The sequence below is a fragment of the Heloderma suspectum genome, chromosome 5 (genome assembly GCF_057233095.1).
Source record: "Heloderma suspectum isolate Gila_16-S chromosome 5, 16-S_ref, whole genome shotgun sequence".
Lineage (NCBI taxonomy): Eukaryota > Metazoa > Chordata > Lepidosauria > Squamata > Helodermatidae > Heloderma > Heloderma suspectum.
Genome location: NC_139462.1, coordinates 207,149,953 through 207,170,949, shown reverse-complemented (window position 1 = coordinate 207,170,949; position 20,997 = coordinate 207,149,953). Strand labels below are relative to the sequence as shown.

The 20,997-nt window shown below is 42.1% G+C and overlaps 1 protein-coding gene across 4 annotated transcripts in view; it reads left to right on the top strand.

Moving 5' to 3' along the window:
• The window catches only part of EPC1 (enhancer of polycomb 1), a 73,666-nt gene that overhangs the window by 39,873 nt on the left and 12,796 nt on the right, over nucleotides 1-20,997 (top strand). For all 4 annotated transcript variants that reach the window (XM_084859187.1, XM_084859184.1, XM_084859186.1 and 1 more), the window contains exons 6-10: nucleotides 4,232-4,391; nucleotides 5,095-5,271; nucleotides 5,360-5,449; nucleotides 5,538-5,686; nucleotides 16,391-16,743. In XM_084859187.1, the coding sequence (XP_084715313.1) occupies nucleotides 4,232-4,391; nucleotides 5,095-5,271; nucleotides 5,360-5,449; nucleotides 5,538-5,686; nucleotides 16,391-16,743 (929 nt within the window). The remainder of the gene's footprint in view (nucleotides 1-4,231; nucleotides 4,392-5,094; nucleotides 5,272-5,359; nucleotides 5,450-5,537; nucleotides 5,687-16,390; nucleotides 16,744-20,997) is intronic.

The following is a 20,997-nucleotide window of genomic DNA, read 5'->3' as shown; positions in this document are numbered from 1 at the left end:
GCTGGAGGAGGGTTATAAGTAGTAGTGGGAGAGTAGTGGGAGGCAGAGATATTGAGCAGAGGGAAGGTGAGTCAGATAGCTATACGGTGTCTCCACTTCTAGCCCACATGCCAGCCTTGATTACTCCTGTAGCTTAACAGCCTTAGTGTGGTGCTGGTGAATTCCTGGTCAGCCTGTAGAAAGGTGATAACAATCTGTGATTTAATCCAGGGCAAACATGCCAACCTGATGTGTATAACTGGAACATGGTTGGAAGAAGGAGGAGTTGTCAGTCTCCCCCAGAAGTGTCCACCACGTTATTGGACACAGCACCAAGCTTGATGAGGTCTATGGGGGCAGAGTGGCCCTGGTTTATAAGGATTCTCTCTCTGTCATCAGATTCCCTATCCAACAGTCAGCCAGTTTTAAATGTCTGTACTTGGTGTTGGGCCTCGAAACAGGACACGGATTCTGCTGGTGTACTGTGCACCCTGTTACTTAACAGCTCCCTGAATGAGCTGATGGAGGTGGCGATGGAGACTCCCAAGGCTTATAGATTTCAACTTACATGCCAAGGCCTCCTTTTCTGAGTTGACTTTGGATTTCATGGCCACTGTGACAGCCATGGAGCTGGGCCAGCGTGACATCCTCCATATGGTTTGGACTATAATTTCCATCAGCTCCATCCATCAGTGATGATGGGAAGTATTGTCCAAAACACCTGGAGAGCACCAAGTTGAGGAAGACCGATGTAACCTAATGCATGTGGCAGGATATACATTGGATTTGGTTTTCTATACTGGTTTAGGGGATAATGCTCTGTGGATGGGGGAGTTCAAAAGAGCTCTGTCTTGGGCAATCACTGTCTGATCAAGTTTGACTTAATGGGCACTCTTAGCCCTTGTAGGTATGTGATGGACCAACTTTAATGATTTTCCCCAAAAGCTGATGAATCTGAATGATTTCCTGAGCGCTCTTTGGGAGTTTCCTGTGGTTTTAGCTGGGTGTTCTGCTTGGAAAGGGGTGAAACCACCACAGGACTTACTCTGTGGCAGTGCAGTGATGGTGGCAAAGAAATCTTCTCTATCACTGTTGTATTTGCATAATGTCAGCCAGTGGAGCTTTTTCAAGTGGTGAAAATCCTGCTCTCTGTAGAATCAGGAGGTCAGATGGAACCTTTGAAGGCTCAGTATAACTAATTTGCATTTCATTTTGCAGACAAAATCACTCATATTTCTTCTGATTTGGATGCCTTTGCTTTGACAGTCAAGTTGTTTTGGATAGGTTTCAGCTTGTGCAGCCTGCTGATACAGACAAATTACTTGGGGGCTTGGGACCCACCAACTGCTCTTCAGATCCATGGCTTTCCTGGATATTAAAATCTGCTAGGACTGAACTTACCATCTAGATCTCAGAGGTGGTTAATGCCTTTCTGAGGGAGGGTGTGGTTTCCACTGCACTTAAGGAGGCAGTGATGAAATCCTTGTTAAATAAATAAATAAGATCCTTTGTTTCTAGATAATTATCATCCAGTATCTAATATACCATCCTGGAGTAAGTTACTGTAAAAGTGATCTTGGAGAATACCGATTACTTGGATCCATTCCAATCTGGTTTCCAGCCTAGTTTTGGACAGAAACAACCTTGGTCACCTGGTGAATGACTTACACTGGGGGATGGAGGAGTGCAAGCCTGTTAGTTCCGTTGATCTCTCAGTGGCCTTCGATATCATTGACCATGGTATTCCTCTGGGATGCCTAGCTGAGATAGGATTGGGGGGGTAGGGGCGTGGTGTAACAGTGGTTCCAGTCCTTTCTGGAGAGACATATCCAGAAGGTGGTGCTGGGAGACTCCCATAGCATGCCCCCCATGCTTTTTAATATCTGCATGGAGCCATTGAGAGATATCATCTACAAGTTTGGGTTAAAGAGTCCTCAGTGTATGAATGACACAGAACTCTACCTCTCACTTCTTCTTATAGTCCCAGGGACGCTGTGGAAACCCTGAACAGGCATCTGGAAGCAGTTTAGAGATGGATGAAGGCAAACAAGCTGAGGCTTAATGCAAATGACAGAAGTACTGTGATGGGGAAGCTTGATCTGGGTAGAGGCATGAGACAGGCGTTGGATGGGGCTGTATTACTGAAGGACCAAGTGCGCAGCTTGGGGGTTTGCTTCAGTTCAGCACTATCTATGGAAACACGGTGGCATTTATTTCCAGGGGTTCCTTTTAGTGGTTTTGGCTGATTTGTCAGCTGTGTCTCTATCTGGAGAAAGCAGACCTTGCTAAGTCATCCATGCCCTGGTTACATCCAGATTAGATTACTGTAACATGTTCTGTGCAGGACTGCCTTTAAATACAGTTTGGAAGCTTCAGCTGGTGCAGAATGCTTGTTTGTTTTTTGCAGTGGCTAGGCAATCGGAGCATATAACTCGGATTCTGTACAAATGCAGTGGTTGTCAGTGCATTTCGACACACAATTTAAAGTGCTGGTGATTACCTTTACAGCCCTAAATCACTTGGGATCAGGTTATTTGAAGGACCGCCTACACGTATATGAACCTGCCTGAGCCCCAAAATCAACCACGGAGACCCTGTTCACGTGCCCGCCAGTAACAACTATTAGGTTGGCGGGTATGAGTTAGGATGTTTTCATTTTATACCCACTTTATTTTGTAAATTTGAGTCTTTATTGCTTTTAAATATTTTAGGCTGCTTGTTGTAGCTAATTGTACAATATTATTTTAAAATGTGACTTTGTAAACTATCTTGAGGCTTTGCTTTGAGAGGCAGTAGATAAAATATTTTAAATAATCAGTTTGTCACAATCTTAACTGAGTAGAATACTCAGAGATGATAGTGTTTCTTCTTGCATCAAGTCAGAATTATGAGATTTTGTCATAAAATCTTACAACAATAAACTTTGTGGCATCATGCCTTTGGGCTTAGCATTTGTGGCATACAGCCACAGTGAGATGTGTGCAGGGATGGGTAAAAATCATGGTCCCTCACATGCATTCTGTGTGATATAATTGACAAGTGCATAACTTGGGGTGGAAAATGTTAAACATGAGCTATTCAGTGTTTGACTGTCACTGACAATTCCAGGTTCAACCCCCTGGCATCTCTAGGTAGAGTTAGAAAAGATTCCTCTCTGGGATCCATGAGAGCTGCTGCCAGTTAGAACAGTAGTACTAGGCTAGATGGACAAATAGTCTCACCTAGTATAAGGCAGCTTGCTATGGAGCATGCCTTTTGTAAGCTTGACATTTGAGGCAAGTGTGAAGCATCTATCTAGAGTTATATGCAGACTGAAGGGAAACGCTTTTTCAAAAAAGTGTTTATGGAGGGGATGCTGAAAGGATGGCAGAATTGTGGGGAAAAAATGGACAAAGACTGGCATGTTTCTATGTAACTGTCTTACACAATGACTTGGTTTGGATGACACAAAACCCCACCGTGGCTTAATTTACCCACAGGGCCTGTTGTGTTGTGCTGGGCACTGAAGTGTGCCTGGCTTGTCATGTCGTGTACACCCAGGCGGCAAGAGAGGTTTGAGGGTTATACAACCCTCAAATAACCCTCAAATAACCCTCAAATAACCCTAAAACAAGGTATGGGTTATTTGACCCTCAAAAAACCTTGCTGCCTGGGTTCGTATGACACAGCAAGCTGGGCACCCACTGGTGTCATGCAAAAATGGCGCCTGTGGGCACTGGACACAACACAACAGCCCTCATGGGTAAATTAAGCTACGGTGGGCTGTCGTGTCATATGAACCAGGTCAATGTTGAATGCAAAAATAATAAAATACCTTTTTTCTTTAATTGATGTTTTCTGTAACTGTCTGTGCTAAAAGGAATTCAGTTTGTTGCATGGTATGTGATGGAGAAATCTGTGGCATCAGTTGCGACAACCACTGATATAATCTACTTTGCCTGAACTAATAGCATTTTAAGATCTAATGATGCTGTTATTATAGGTGATGACACTGATTGAAAGACATCACTTGCTAACACCTGCCCTAACTTGTAATCTATTCACCACAGTCTTGCCTTCAGACCTTTGTTTTGGTTTCATAGTGTTCTGTACTGTACTAATGGGATATTTCTCTTTTAGTAAAATGTTAATACAATAATTAAATCTGCATTTACTCCATAATAATGTGTTGAATAAACATTTGGCATAAATATTGAGGTAATAAATATTTTAAAATTGTGGCAGCATCAAACTTTTTCTCTTTAATTTTCAGATATAATTTAGGCGATTATAATGGAGAGATCATGTCTGAGGTAATGGCACAGCGGCAGCCCATGAAGCCTACCTATGCTATCCCCGTTATTCCTGTTACTAATAGCACTCAGTTTAAACACCAAGAAAGTATGGAAATGAAGGAATTTAAAGTCAACAAGGTGACTACATTTTTTAAAAGATATGCATAGTGTATAATTGATTGCTAATACAGGAAAAAAATGCCCTTTGGGGATTACATGCTACAAATGTGCCTAGTAACATGTAAACCCCTTGGTAATTTTAGTCCATGAAACTTTAAGATAACTGGTCTCTACAGTGGGTATTCCCATCTGCCATACTCTGTGGTTTGTAAATTGCAAGTCCATCAAGGTTGGTGAATTCCCTCTTGGCCACTAGTATTATTGCATCGTAATGGTGCATTGAGGCAACTAAAAACACAAGTAGAATTGTGGCATAGATGCAGAAAACAGTAATTTGGAAAATATGATCACTTTATTTAACATTACATTGCCAAATTTTGCAACTTTAAAGACACCACCTCCTCTCCCTAAAATGTGTGCCCAGTGACACAGGAGATAGATTCAAGCTAACACTGACTTTCAAAGTAATTTTTCATGTATTATTTTTTGGCTGGTATAGAAGTTCATGTTAGTACTTTTCAGCTGATGTTTCAAAATTTGTCCATAATTTTAAGAGTCTAAACCTAGATTTCTACCCAATAATTGGAGTGTAGAAGTGTAGAGTAAACTTAGTATTGTTCATTCCATTTGTGTTGTGTGTTGTGTTTCTGTTGTGCAGGCACTTTTGTAGCCTTTTTCTAATGACTAAGTGAAACTATTGACCTGTTTTCTCTTTTTGCAGCAAGAGAAAGCTGATGCTATACGACCCAAAAGAAAATATGAGAAGAAGCCCAAAATTGTACCTTCATCGGCTACTGCTGCTACTCAACAGACAACTCCTGCTGCACTGCCAGTCTTTAATGCTAAAGATATGAATCAGTATGACTTTCCCAGCTCCGATGAAGAACCTCTTTCCCAAGTAGGACTTCCATATTTTAGTTGGTTTAGGGGAGGAAAGAGAATTGTGACCTCATTCTTACCTGCATTCTTTTCCTGAATGTTTAAAGGTCTTGTCTGGTTCTTCTGAAGCTGAGGAAGAAAATGATCCTGATGGTCCATTTGCTTTCCGTAGGAAAGCAGGCTGTCAGTATTATGCTGTAAGTCTTGATATTCTACAAAAATTTTGATTAATAATATTAATGAGAGTGGCATTTTTTAAATTCTTCTCAAATATTTCTTTTCAAGCCTCATTTAGACCAAACTGGTGACTGGCCGTGGAATAGTCCTAACGGGGGAACATTAGGAGATGAGCGTTATAGATACTGCTTAACAACCCTTACTGTACCACAAAGGTGCATTGGGTTTTCACGTAGACGGGTTGGACGTGGTGGAAGGTAGGTTTATTACCTTACAATTAACTAGTTTAACGTTAATAGAAAAAACTAAGTTTGAATATGATTTAATGAAAAATTGAAATACAGTACAGCAAAGTTTCTGTAATTTAATTTTGCATAGTTTGTCAAATAAATACAAAAATCTTACTAGCCCTCAATTTTTTTAGATGGTACCTATAACTTGGTTAAGATGATCTTCTACCATCTGTCGCAGGAACGTGCTGTAGTGTTGCGCATAACACCTCTCTCTCCTCATACATCCCATTCTTCCTCCATTCTGGGATCCTTTAACTCAGGGATGATTAACCTTTTTCAGCCCTTGGGCCACATTCAGAAAAGCTCTCGGGCTATATTGCGGGGGGCGGGGGGCACAAACATGTCTACTCAAAAGTAAGCAGGACTGAATCACTCAGCAACACTTTCACATAACATCCCAAATATCAAAGCTATCCATGTGTATTTATAAATAAGCATGTGTAACATGTCTACTTAGAAGTGAGCAGGACTGAATCATTCAGCAGCAGCATTCTCAAATAGTATTCCAAACACCAGCTCTCTGCATTTCTACTCAGAAGTAAGCATGAGTACCATGTCTATTCACAATTACTCTGGGAAAGCCTCCACCTGGCCACTTGGAAGTAAGCAAGCAGGACAGGGCTCAGAAGGAAGCACAGGACTGAGTCACTCAGCAGCTTCCTTACCTGGCTCTCTTGGCCCACAGGAAAAACTCTTATCTCCAATCAGCTGTTAAAGAAGCTGGTGGGCCAAAGGTTCCCCATCTCTGCTCTAACCATAGTAGCTGTTAACGCTGTAACTTTAATTTGCACACTCACTTCAAACCAGTTGAAATACCATGTTATGGTGGTTAGCAATAATCATATTGCACAGTTCAGATGTCACAGCAAACTATAGTAAGAGAACCTGGAAATAGAGCAGAGAGCCTGAAAGCCTGTGGCACGTTCCCAGTCCTCTAAATTTCTGGTGGTCACAAGCTAGACCAGAATGTACTCCCAAGTCTCTGGGGGATTTCCTATAGATTGGCAAGGATTTATTACTCAATTATTTAACAAGAGCAGCAACAAAATGACTTTTGCCACCTATATTAGACTGCTGAAATGAAGAAAGCTTGGGGTAACCAGGAGTGGAATTTTATGAAGGTACTGAGATTGGTTCATTTCTGGTACTAAACACAAATTTCTTTGCTCAGAATGTACTTGAAGCATCCTGTCCTTAAATTCCATGTGTATGTCTTTTCCACCTGGCTCTACATTTGGTGGATCTTCAGCTTCTAGTAATTTTTATTTATTTATTAAATTTATTAATCGCCCATCTGGCTGGTCACCCAGCCACTCTGGGCGATGTACAACAATAAAACAGTTAAAACAATAAAATTCTACATTAAAAACATATTTCAAAAAATACCCTAACCCACCCCAAATGCCTGCCTGAACAACCACGTTTTTAATGCGTGGCGGAAGCTCATTAAAGCAAAAATCCAAAGGAGATCAGATAAGCCTGACGTCTGCCCACTCCTGGTCTAAAGCATGGCCAGCTTGAATTACCGATTTTTCAAGCTACTCATACAAAAGGGATGGTATTTCATTATTATTGGGGGCAGTAACAGTAAGCCCAGCCTTTTAACAGTGAATGTATCTACAATACTCATGTCTAATTCAATAGGTTGTGTTCATGTTGGGTAACTTTGTTGATATTTCAAGACTACCGTAGCATCTAAAATAGCAGCTAAGCAGATTTTTTTGCACGCTTTTGACTACAGCTGGCTGCAGCACAATATTAATTGAAACATGTACTAAGAATTCTTCTGTAGATAGATATCACGATCAAATTACTTTGGAGTCTTTGCAGCTGTGATATTACCTTATGCAGCTTTGTTATAAAAGGTTCTTCTCAACTACCTCAGGTGCACATCACCTTGGATAGAAGTAAAAAGTATTTTTAGTCCTGTCTAGCATTGCTATTGTTCATATTCAGGGATCAACCCTTTTGGCAATTCTTTGAATAATTTTCCATATAACAAAAAACTAGCTTCCTTGCTTATCACAGTTGAGGAGGTTTATAATAGACCTTTCAGGCTAGAGGCATCACCTTTTCTCACAGAATGAGTTCTGTGAGATTTCAGAAACAATTACTTGCTAATTAAGAGTTTGCTTTCTTTTAAATGCTGCATTCTGTTACTATGTCTCAGTGGGATTTATTTAATTATCTTTTATTTTTTATTTGTATTTATAGCCTGCCCTTCATAAAAAAATCCAAGGGCAGACAACAACAATGTTAAAACATCAATAAAACAGCAATTAATAACAGTAAAACGTATAACAAAGCCAGTAGGAGTCAGTAACAAAATTGGTTGCAGCAGGAACTAAGCACTCACAAATGCCCAAGTAAACAGATGGGTCTGAGCCTGTTGCCTAAATGTCAGTAAACATGGTGCCAATCTTGCCTCATGAGGGAGGGCATTCCACAGTTGCAGTGTCACTGCGGAGAAGGCCTAACTCATGTCACCAGCCATTGTACTGGGACAGCAGGATGGGCCACCCTCCTAGATATAAGAGCATGGGTAGATAAAGAGTTGTTCCTTAAAATACATAGGTCCCAAATCATTTATGGGTTTGTACGTTAACACCAGCATCTTGAATTCATCTTAGAAACAGAGAGGCAACCAATGCAGCCCTTTCAAGATCATTGTTTTATGTTCCCTGGCAAGTTCCTGGAAGCTCCATTTTGTGTCCATTATATAACATCTGGATTGTTTTCAAGGGCAGCTCCACATAAAGCGCATTACGATAATTCAAATGAGAGGCTATCAGAGCATGGGTTACCATGACTAAGCTATCCCTGTCCAGCAACAGCCATAGCTGGTGCACCAGCCAAAGTTGGGCAAAGGTACTCTGTGCCACTGGGGCCATCTGGGTCTCCAGTAACAAATTTGGAACGAGGAGTACCCCCGGACAGCAATCCTGCTCTTTCAAGGGGAGTGTAATCCCATCCAGAACAGAATGTTCACCCTGTTCCCAGGCCTGGGAACTGCCCATCCAAGGGGCCTCTGTCTTGACAACAAAACTTATTTTAACTGGAAAGTCTACAGCTTGAAAACTGCAGGATGTATAGGGTATTGGAAGCATCTCCTAAAAGTTAGTCCTGTTGATTACAGTGGAATTTAAGCTTTTCTTCTCTCTAAATTGTATTCACGGTCCTTAAACTGGTATGAAAAAATGCATTTACAATAAGCACAGCTATGTATATTCTACAAATCCATTAGGTCATAAGTAGCACAAAATCCACTATATAGCGTAGAACCTCAGTGTCAATTCTGTTACTTCCAAAAGAAATGTGAGCCCTTGTAGTTCGTAAGGAAAGTTTGGAAGCATTTGAGTAGTGAAACCACTTATAGCTTTTTTCGGTTGGCCTTGGTAGTCAACTCCATTTACTAGTGATCATCAATCTAGATTTCTCTTTCTCTCTGCCCCCCATCCAGTCCTGTGGTGTTTGCAGAAGAAGAGGATAGTCAGCTTCTCTTCCCACGCTGCTATTCCCTGGTTCTTCTTGGCCTCTGTAACTCATATGTATTGGGCGTCTGCACAGAACATTCATTCAGAACATTTTAGAGCTGAGCAGAGTTTTAGGTGAGAGGTCCATCCTCTCCCTGGACACACACTCCGGGCAGGGCTCCCACGTACTGTCCAATTCCTTTTCATCCACCACAGCAACTAGCTGCGTTTGGAACGTTCTCCATGTTTCTCAACCTTTTTCTCACTGCAAATTGCAGCTGCCCCCTCCTGGATGGCTGGCCAGAGTTCCTTTCTTTCCTTCTTTTTCTTCCCTTTTTCTTCCTGTCTTCTCTGAGTTTTTCTTTTTTTGTCTTTGCCCCCCAGGGGCACATTGACTCCAAGGCCTTCTTCAAATAGTGCACCCACTGTGGCAGGACAATATCACCAACTGACAGCTATTCTTTCTGTCTCTTGGTCCTGGGAGAGGCGCACAGAGTGGGCTCTTGCATCTACTGCCAGGCCTTCACTAAGCAGGCGAGAAGGAGCAGGACGGCTTGTCTCTGCACCCTGTTGTGGGAGCAAGCTCTCAAGATTGCAGATACAGCTGCCCTAAACTGGCTCTTCATGCTGCCTCGTCCTCCATCTGCACCAAACCAGCAACAACCCCCTCTCTCCTGCTGAACACAGCTTCCCCATCGATGAAAGGGATTGCAGAGTAATCATCCTCAGTATCAGACATACCAGCCCTTTCTCTGTAATCAGCTTTGGTCAGCCATGGCAGTTCAGCCTGGCCCTGAGACTTCTATACCAGCCACCGAGACCAAGAAGGTCAAACCAACCAAGTCCTGAAAAAAGTGGCCTACTAATTTTTGAGTGCCAGGACCAAAGAACAACAACAAGAAGACAGCACATAGGATCAAATCAAATGATGAACCAACAGTTACACCTGTGCTGAAATAGTCAGCCCTGGTACCAACGGTCTCACGACCACCTCATCTTAGGTCCCCAACATCAGTTTTGAAGCAACTATAGTTCCCTCAGGATCATAATTGCCCTGATAATATCCAGTGCAAGGGGTTGATGTCGGAGGATGAATCCAGGGGACGATTTCCTCTGGACCTCACCAGCCCATCCCTCAGGACTACTCTCCATTACCATCCCTTCATAGGCTTCACTCTGACAGGGCCAGATCTGCTTGGGACTGAGAAACTTCACCAGCATCATCTGCTTGCTCAGGGAGTTTTCTCCACCACTGCTACAGCATACTGTGAGGTTATCACAATCACCCCCATTATGCCCAGTCACTGCCCTACTTCTACAATGACCAATCACCCCCACGATGGTATCACCCGTCTTCATGACTATAGGGAAAGAGATGACCCATATTACTACTCCCACCATCAAAAATCTCACTCTCCTCACCTTAGTGAGTGTTCAGAGGTGCCACCTGGCTGTGTGCCCCAATCTACACTAGTCAAAACCGCCCAAAGCACAGGTGTCCTAAACAGCCATATCTTCTGGCTAGCTTCTTCCAAAACATCTTTCTGAAAATTCTGAAAACTGGCAATGAAATTCAGGCACTGACACCAACACCCACTGCACTACAACCACTGACTGTTACCCAGATGTCACCTGTTACCCACCTGGAGCCACTAACTAAGCTGCGCTCCAGAGTTTGTTCTTTGAGACAGGATGATTACGGCTCCGACTTGTCCTCCCTCTCATCTGCAGTAGCTTCCACTTTTTCTCCAGATGCTGCTGTGGGGGATCAAAAACCCCTTTCTCCCTCAGACGATGTTGGGCCCTATGCAGAGCAAATATTGCAGGTGGTGAAATCTTTGGGTCTGGAGATCAAAGCTCCTCCACTTCTGGTCATAGACCTGGTGTTCAAGAGGGTATAGCTGGACTTCGCTCTCCCAGTCACCATTGCCATGCTGTCCACATTTTTGCATGTTACCAAACAGTTGTGGACCAAACCTACCATACATCCTAGAAAGACAGAGAGTTAATACACGGTCCAGGAAGAAAACTACTCCTTCCTCTTTAAACTCCTGACGTCTAACTCTATCATTGTGGAGGCTACCCAGTCCAAGACCAGACAAAGGCCCCATTCTGTCCTGGTCAACTTGGAAGAGAGAAAGTTGGACTTGATGGGATGTAGGATCTATTCTGCAACCCTAGCACTCCAAGTAGCAAACTATGAGACTTGCATGGCAGCCTACTGGCCGTTGCTCAACTGCCTCACAGAAAATGTATTCCAAGCCAAAGTTCACAGACTAGCAGGCTAACAAATTAATACAGCCCCACATATGGCCAACTGCAGCTCCAAGGCTATGCTGACGGCTAACTAGCTTGTCATGCCTGGCATGGAACAGCAGGGTTTAACCAAGAGGCTAGATCCAGAGAGGAAGACCTGTTCAATAGAGAAGGACTTCTTAATGCATCCACAGATGAGACTTTGGACCACATGCACAAGATGAAAACATGTGCTCAGAAGATGGGAATGGGATCGCAATCCTCCTCCAGCTACACAAAACTCCCTCACCCATATTATCAATACCAGGGGTCATTAAAGTGCCAGTTAGATGCAGCCTTAACCAGATTAGACCAGTATCATATACATCCTTTCAACTGAGATGATCTTTCCAGAACAAACACCACCAACCCACACAGGGCAAGCACTCCAACCAGTTCAAACTTCATCTTTGACTTGCACAGGGGCTCCTGACCATTGGTCCTACTCTTCTCCAGCCAACTTGGACCTTTTCTGCCTGTGTGGGAATCAGTTACAACATACCTGGGTACTTTCAATCGTTAGTCGGGGCCACGCCATCGAGTTCAAAGAACCCCCCCCCCCTCGGGATTTCCCAAACTACCTGCCCAACATTGGCACTCAGGGAAGAAATCTCCATAGTTTTGGACAAAGGTGTGATACAAAGAATCACCTCTGCTCAAAAGCTTACTTTTTTTTTCTCCCAGTACTTCACTGCCCCTCCACCCCAAAAGGGCAGCAGTCTTTGGCCTGTACTCAACCATTGAAACGTGAATTGCTACATCCGACCATAGAAATTCCAAATGATTACACTCTTCCGTTTTTCCTTTACTGTGCCACAGAGACTGGTTCACCACAGTAGACTTCCAGAATGCTAACTTTTATATTACAGTCCACCCTGCCTCACACCTTTTCCTCCTGTTTGCCCTCAGAAACCGCTTCTTCCAGTTCAAAGTCCCCCCATTTGATCTAGCCACAGCGCTGAGAGTCTTACACAATGCATGGCAGTGGTAGCAGCACACTTCTGACTACAGGGGATAGTGATCTTCTATACAAAGATAGCTGACTCTTCATCACTCCCTCGTTCCATCATCTCCAGGCCAATATTGTGACAGCCTTAGAACTTCTCAAATCCCTCAGCCTACAGGTCAACAAAGATAAGTTCTGCCTTATCCCTTCTCAAACACAGCAATTTATAGGGAAAAGGCACTTCTGGATTCTAGTCGAGCCTGTGCCTCCCTACCCACCAACTGGATACACTGAGATGCTTGGCACATGACATGAGATCCTACTCTTGATCCTGAGCAACTGTCATCCAACACCTCCTTGGCCTCAAGGCTGTAACCACAGCTGTAACCACTCTGGCTCACTTCCACATGATGCCACTATAGTCCTGGTTCTGACAGACCTTCAAGCCAGAGAAGGACTGCCCAGCCCGTCTCCTAAGCCTCCCTCAACAGTTCCGATGCTCCCTGGACTGTTGAACTATCCCAGCAAACCTATTGGTGGGGCTGTTTTCAGCCTCTCCATCTATCTGTAACCATCACCGTGGTGACATCTCTTTCTGGCTGGGGGCCTCATTGCAGCTCACTCAAGGTACACGACCGATGGCCTCATCAAGAACAAACTATGCATACCAACCAACTTGAATTGCTAGTGGTCTCAACGACCTTCCAAGCATTTGAGTTGACCATTTCTGGACGCTTGATCCAGATTGCCACAGACAACACCACTGTAGTTTTTTATGTCAACAAGCAAGTGGGGGAAAGGTTCTTTTCCTTTTGCTTCTCACCCTGAACTTCTGAGACTGGTGCTTAGCCTGCCTTAATTGTTCCTGTAGCCATCTACCTTGTAGGCATGTTGAATACAATTGTGGACTCAGTCAGTCCAGGACCACCCCTCAAGAATGGGAGCTGTCTTTGGTCATCACATCACACCTGTTGAAGGTGTGGGGCATCCTTACTGTAGACTGTTTTTCTACAAGCCTAAAATCAGGACCTTATGCAGCAGAGCAGGCCACAATTAGGACTCTCTGCATGTTCCTCAGTGGTGGTGGAGGGCACCCTAAACTATGCCTTCCCTCCCTTTTCCTCTCAGATGTGTTGTGAACAAGATAGATGACAGCATCCCCTGAATCTTAATAATCCCATGGTGGTCATGACAACAGTGGTTCAAAACGTTAGTTCTTCTCTAACTGCAGCTTTCTCTATCTCCCTCAAAGGACAGACCCCCTTATCATGTACAGGGGAAAGATCAGACCTCCCAATCTTGAAACCCTTTGCCTCACCGTCTGGAGGGTGGATGACCTCATCAGTTCTTTAAAGAGATATTAGAGGAAATGGCTGCCTTCCGCAAACCTTCCACTCGGGCTTTGTATGCTGCTAAGTGGAAGGTGTTTTTAGCCTTTCTCATACCAATGAGACAGTGTCCTGTGACTTTTCTCGAGTATTTGAGTTCCTTCTTTCTCTCAAAACTAAGGATCTTGCACTCTCAATGCTCAAGAGTATACTTGGCAGCAATTTCAGCTAATCATGATAAGGTTCAAGGCTTCTCCCTCTACTCATACCCAGATGTCAAGCATTTTCTCAAGCGACTTACCAACTTCTACCCACCAGTCACTCTACCTGTTCCAGCATGGAGCCTATCAGTGAAACTGGAGCAATTAATAGTGAAACCTTTCAAACCAATGTTTACATCTGACCTATGACCTCTTACTATGAAGGTGGCCTTCCTCACCACCTTTACTTCAGAACATAGAGCAGGTGAGCTCTCTGGTCTTCACCACAATTTAATGTTCCACAGAGATAAGATGGTTTTGCGACCAGACTGGTCCTGTCTCCCAAAGTTAGCATCACAGTTTCATTTGGTTCAGGATATTGTGTTACTAGTGTTTTATCCACACCCCACCTCACTGCTGGAGATCAGACTTCACTAGTTAAACATCCAGAGAGCTCTCTCATTCTATACAATCCATGGCCTCATTCTGAACCTCCCCTCGTCTGTTTGAGTGCCACATCGGCCCAAGGAAGGGACACTCTGTATCCCCACAATGTTTTGTTAAGTACGTTGTGCCAACCATACTCCTCATGTATCAGCTTGCATGCCTTCCAGCTAGCTCCTTGCATGTCCACGGTCACTGAACTAAGGCCTTGGCATTATCTGCTGTTTTCCCTGGGTGATCTACTTCCCTAGCTGTACCATTCTGCAACCTGGGCTCAGCCCTCAACCTTCATTAAGCACTACCACCTGGACATCCAACCTCATGTGGATGCAGCCTTTGGCAGGGTGGTCCTCTCTACAATCGTTGTGAAACATCTCCCTCCTGCAGTATGTTTCTTGCTTATTAGTTACCTGTATGTGTGAACCATAGAGACTATGAAGAAGGACAGTTTGCTTACTTACCTTCCCGACCATCTGCTCCCATTGGTAGTACATGCCCTGGTCTCCTCTCATCTAGACTACTGCAATGCACTCTACATAGGGTTACCCTTGAAGACAGTTCGGAAGCTGCAGCTGGTGCAGAACACGGTGGCTCGCCTGATTAAAGGCAGCCACCGGCGTGATCACATCACTCCAGTGCTGAAGGAGTTGCACTGGCTACCAGTTGTTTTCCGGGCCAAATTCAAGGTGTTGGCTTTGACCTTTAAAACCCTATACGGTTCCGGCCCAGCCTACCTCAAGGAGCGCCTCCAGCAATACCAGACAGGCCGCTCAACAAGATCAGCCTCGGATGGCCTTCTCTGTGTCCCATCAGCCAGGACAGCTAGGCTGGTGAGGATGAGGGAGAGAGCCTTCTCTGTGGTGGCCCCCACTCTGTGGAACTCGTTCCCTAGAGATTTTTGCCATGCTCACTCTTTAATAAGCTTCCGCCATGCATTGAAAACTTGGTGGTTCAGGCAGGCATTTGAGGAGTGGGTTAGGGTATTTTTAGAATATGATGTTTTAATGCTTAATTTTCCTGTTTTTGATTGTTGTATTGTACATAGCCCAGAGTGGCCGGGTGACCGGCCAGGTGGGCGATCAAGAAATTTAATTAATTAATTAATAATAATAATAATAATAAATACTTGTAACTGTGGTTCTTCAAGTGATCATCTGTGAACCCGCACAACCCATCCCGCCTTCCCACTTTGATGCTTTGCTCTTAATTTTTTCCTCTACTGTGGCAGACATGGAACTGAGCAGCAGGTGGAAACCACACCTGGAGCATGGGTGGGGCTTCCGCCTGAAACTTTGCTCAGCTCTAGAATGTTCCAAATGACTGTTCTGTGCAGGCGCATAACCCATATGTGTGAGTTCATAGATGACTACTCGAAGAACCACATTTACAGGTAAGCGATTTGCCCTTCCCAGTCCTGGTTTGAATGGTTGAATTGTGGTTTGCCTCAAAGCCATGACAAAGAAGTAAGAAAACACTGTATGTGGCCGGGGGGTGGGGGGATTTGATCCTAAGACTCCCCAAACATCTTTAAAAGACAGTATTTTCCTGTGATCCTTTGGGGAATACCTTTGATACCCACTCAAAATTCTATAGATCACCATTACCTTGATGTGCAGTTCTGCAATGATTTCTTGTAGATTTTCATATGCTGCTATAGGAAACTTAACAAAAAGATGACCCCCAAAAAGAATGTAAAAGGCTTTATTCGAATTGGGAGTGGAATGTAGATATATGTATGTTAAGCTGCCACAATGGATTAAATGTTGGAATGCTGACTTGCACTTTTATGTGTGACTCTTAACAGTATTGTTTGTTCTCCGTATGTCAAAATGTACTGGTTTTGAAAGATTTTTGTCACAGAATTCTCAATCTGTTTCTGATATTTCTTCTAAGCATGGCTATTATATTAGTTTTGCTTGGGGTGTGGATAGAAATCTCACATTGGCTTGTACACTATAAAAAGTCAATCTTCCCATTTTTAGGGTGCTACTGGACCGAGCGTATTCCGAGAACAACAGTGCATTTTGCCAGCTGGATTCAGAAATGCTTTCCTCACAACTACACTCTTCAATCAATCAATTTGCCAATACCTCAGAAACAAATACCTCGGACAGATCTTTCTCTAAAGACCTCAGTCAGATACTAGTCAATATCAAATCATGTAGATGGCGGCATTTTAGGCCTCGGACACCATCCCTACATGACAGTGACAATGACGAACTTTCCTATAGGAAATTACACAGATGTGTAAATCAAACAGGCACAGCACAACCTGGGACCCAGACATGCAGTACCTCTATACAAAGTAAAAGTAGCAGTGGTTCAGCACACTTTGGTATGTTGATTTTGACAAACTTAATTCTACAAATTTTGGCAACAATAATTCAACTTTCATTTATCTACTCCATGTCTTTTTCTCAGCTATTGATATTTTATCTTGCAAGCTTAAATGTCATGCTGAAATCTAAATTTTAATATAGTGTGTTGGAGTAGTCCTGTTATAATTAATGGGACAAGTTAGTCATGATGAAAGTCTGATTTTAGTAGGTCTACTTTAAGTGTGGCTATATCTGGATCTAACAATATGTCTTTAAAATAATTTTTTAAAATAAATCTCTGTTAAATGCATAATTAACTTTATTATGACTCTTTGGTATCTTATATTTATTTAATTACACAATTTATAATTCACTTTTCAATCAGGATTCTCAAGATAGGGTGCAAAATTTAGAAATTAAAAATATAAAATTATAACATTTCAAAACATGATAGATGAGGACAGGTTAAAACCAAAGAGCTACCAGCATTGTATGTAAAACGTCTAACCATGAAAAGACCTGCCTACAAACAGTCTTTTAACTCCTTCTTAAAAGGACCAAGCTCTCAGATGTTTTGTACTGTGGAAGCTGGTGCTAAAGCTTAGAAGCCACCATTGGAAAAACTCATTCAGCAGTTTTTCCACTAGCCTCAGTCAGACAGACAGGATTGAGGAGTTCTTGGTTTAAATGTGTAACCTGCAAACATAAATTTTGACAGTGGAGCGTTTATAGTATGACATTAGTATACTTGCTCTTCTCTGAAACTAATAAGAGACTCTGAACAGCCAGCAGTCTCTTCAGTTCTGTTGAACTCTTCAGTAGCAATGCATATTTGACTGTCTTTAAAAACAAAACAAAACTCTGCCATTGTAGAATCAAAGTATATCAACAGTGTTGTCCATAGCAGTTTTCTTAAGACATCTGAAAACATTTGACTGAATTGCTTTAATCATTTATGTTTATCGTAACCATTATTAATGACTTTTGTAGTCAATCAAGTTAGCTTCAGACCTAGGAAGAGTTATAATATAGTAATGCTTTTGTTAGCACTAACAGTCATACATGTGGTATCAAATTTGTACTTGTGTGGCCATTGCTAACAGTGCATTAGGACAGGTTTGGTGGGCCACAACAGTCATGTCTTACGTCCTGCAACCGCACCCTGCGCGCACACACACACACACACACACTCCACCCCTGTCTCAGATGAGCAGCAACATCAGGATTTAGTGGGTTGCATATTTTGTTTTGATGAGTTGCATGTTTTTGTGTAGGCCTGTATTAAGAAAACTAAACTATATACAGTGTGCATGGACTGGTTCATTTGAGTAACTTTCACCTGGATTTGTATAATGTTTTTGTTATACCTAGAATAAATACCTTGCATCATGGTTGCAGCATTCTTTTGCCCTTAAACTTAAGATTATCTGACAAGTTAATAAGCATGGACAATTATTTCAGCATTTACAGTTGTAAAATAATACAAATAATTATGCTAAAAGGACATTTATTTCCAGCTATGGAGAGCAACTATGTGCTTGGGTATTTGCTGGTAACCATTAAAGCTGGATAACTAGAAAATTACAGAACCCACATGAGTACATGGGTAGGCTGCAATCTTAAATAGACTTGCTAAAGAATAAGCCCCATTAAACATAATAGGACTTTGTTGTTGTTAAGTCGTGTCCGACTCTTCGTGACCCCATGGACCATAGCACGCCAGGCCTTCCTGTCCTCCGCTCTCTCCCGGAGTGTGCTCAAGTTCATATTCATTGCATTGGTGATGCTATCTAGCCATCTCATCCTCTGCCGTCCCCTTCTCCTTTTCCAAGTAAACATTCTTGGGGAATGAGCAGATAGTCTTATCATGCTGTTGACTATAGTTACAACAATTGATTTTGACTTTGACTGAAAAAATAGAAGATGGTAAGATCAGAAGTTGTTCGAAATCTTAAACCCATCTAAGCCCAGTCCATAGCTGGATTTTTGAGGTGGTAGAATAGGCTGATTTGGACGTAACTCAACCTTTGCTTCACCATTGAGTCTAAACCTTGGGCTTGTATGTGTGTTTTCTTTCCTCCTTAGAACTTCCAGTTCCCTACATGACTTACTTGTTTGGAAAAACCATAGTTTGTGGCCGTATCTGATTCTGGCAAAATATGTTTTGCACTTGTCCTCCGAACCAAAATTGGAAACCCACTCTAAACTTTGATTTCCAGAGCTGTTTTGGAGGACAAGTGCAAGCTAGTTTACTCATTCAGATGTAGGGGCAAACTGGTTTGTCTGACCTAGACATTCAGGAGAGAACTTGGAGTGTGCAAGCTACAGAGCAGCCAAACCACAGCACAGCATTGATGAAATTTTGTGTGAAACAGTTCACATGCAGAAGCTGGAAAGTTGCCATATCAGAGTACAAACTTTGCCATGTGTGGAATGGACCACTTGTTAAAAAATGCACTGTCAATCAAATACATAAATTAGATTATAATTTTAATAACAAAAATTATATGTCCCATTCAGTTAGGAAACACAACAAGTTATGATCGGAGTTGTAAAGTGGTTTAAGGTTGAGGTATTTGGGTGTACTTTGCAAGTAAATTCAGTTGGCTTCCTACTGTCTAGTATTCAGTGTGCACCCTGGCTGAAGAAGTGGAATTTGGAGTTCAAAGTTAACCATTTTTTATAGTCTGTGTCCTAAAGCACTTGGCATTGTAGACTAAGTAGAAAGGTTTTAGCTAAGTCAATATGCTTGAGTGCAGAGAGGAAAATTGAAATAGCAGTCAATTTGAAATAGGGATGTACATTTAGAATATTAATGGTATCAAATCTGTCTGATAATACTGGAAATAACCAATAGTAAAATAGTGAATAAATTTAAAATCCAAACAGTATCTACAGCAGGGATAGGCTAGCTGATGCCCTCCAGATGCTTTGGGCTACAACTCTCAAAATCCCCAACCATTGGCCATACTGACTGGGGCTGTTGAGAGTTGTGCCTATCCCTGATCTAGATTCATATTCTTATTCCTAAACGTAACGTATATTTATGCACTAAAAATTATATTAGTTTGGCTTTCATAGCCAATAATTCATTTGAAGTAGTCAAACACATCTAAACAATTTGAGGCGGCCTTTGAGAAATATTTGTATATATTAAATGTTAAGAATCCTAGGTTTGTATGTATTAAATGTTAAGATTTATAGAACTGTTCTCCCTGCAGTGTTAGTCCTTAACTGAAAGCTTAACTAATATAGTCAGTGACTAATGGTAAAAGTCCCGAATGTCCAGTGGCTAAGCCTCCTTCACCCTTGCAACTCTCTGTAGTTTCCTATGATAATGTTCTGAAAAGGCTATTATTGCGGGAACGCTTTGTAATAACCAGAGTTGTACTTGAATTGTATTTTTAGACTGCTGTGTAGAAAGAACTAACACTACAGAAATTTGTAGAAATATTGTAGAAATTTGTACAATATTAACAGAATCATTAACTTGTATAGAATGCATCTATGCAAGTTAAGTCGGTTGGTCCCCTGCCTTAACTTGTATAGATGCATTCCAGCCTTGTTACAGTTCAGTCGAGTCTAGGTGGCCTCTCATAGGTAGGAAGAAAATGAAGCATGGCAGGGGGGAAATTCTTCCCTAATTTAATTATATAGGAACTGTGGGTTGCTTAACCCACAATTAACGTATATTGTCGAAGTTCAGACATTGCATAGTAACCTCCAATAGGACTGATCTGAGGCTGTGAATATTTTTTTTTAAAGCTGTGGAACGCACCCAGTATGTGTCGTGGTAAATTGTAGGTTAATCCACCATTTGCCGCCATTATGTGTGAATGGGCCATATTGTGTTGGATATATGTGGTCTACTGTGCTTCAAAGTGAGACCAAGCATAATTCATAATCTTTCAATTAACTATTCATTTGAAGCCAAAAGTAGATACAAGCTAGATGCAAATCATGCTTTTTTAGATTGTTAACAATTTAAAGTGAGAATCAATTAATTTGTTTAATAAAATGAAGTTGTCTTATGATTTAGCTATAATCTTAAAGAGAAGGTATCTCTTAGTAAACTTTATCTGTCCATTTTATGAAACTTTTGGCTTCTGTACTTACTACTAGCTTCTCTGCTGGTGATCTTGTATTTGAGTAAGAAATATAGGCGGTAGTTTTTAACATACAGCTGTCAGTGCCAAATAATTGAGCCATGAATAAAATGTATTAAAGAGTAGAAGCAATGTATCAGAATATTTTGCCAAATTTCCCCCCAG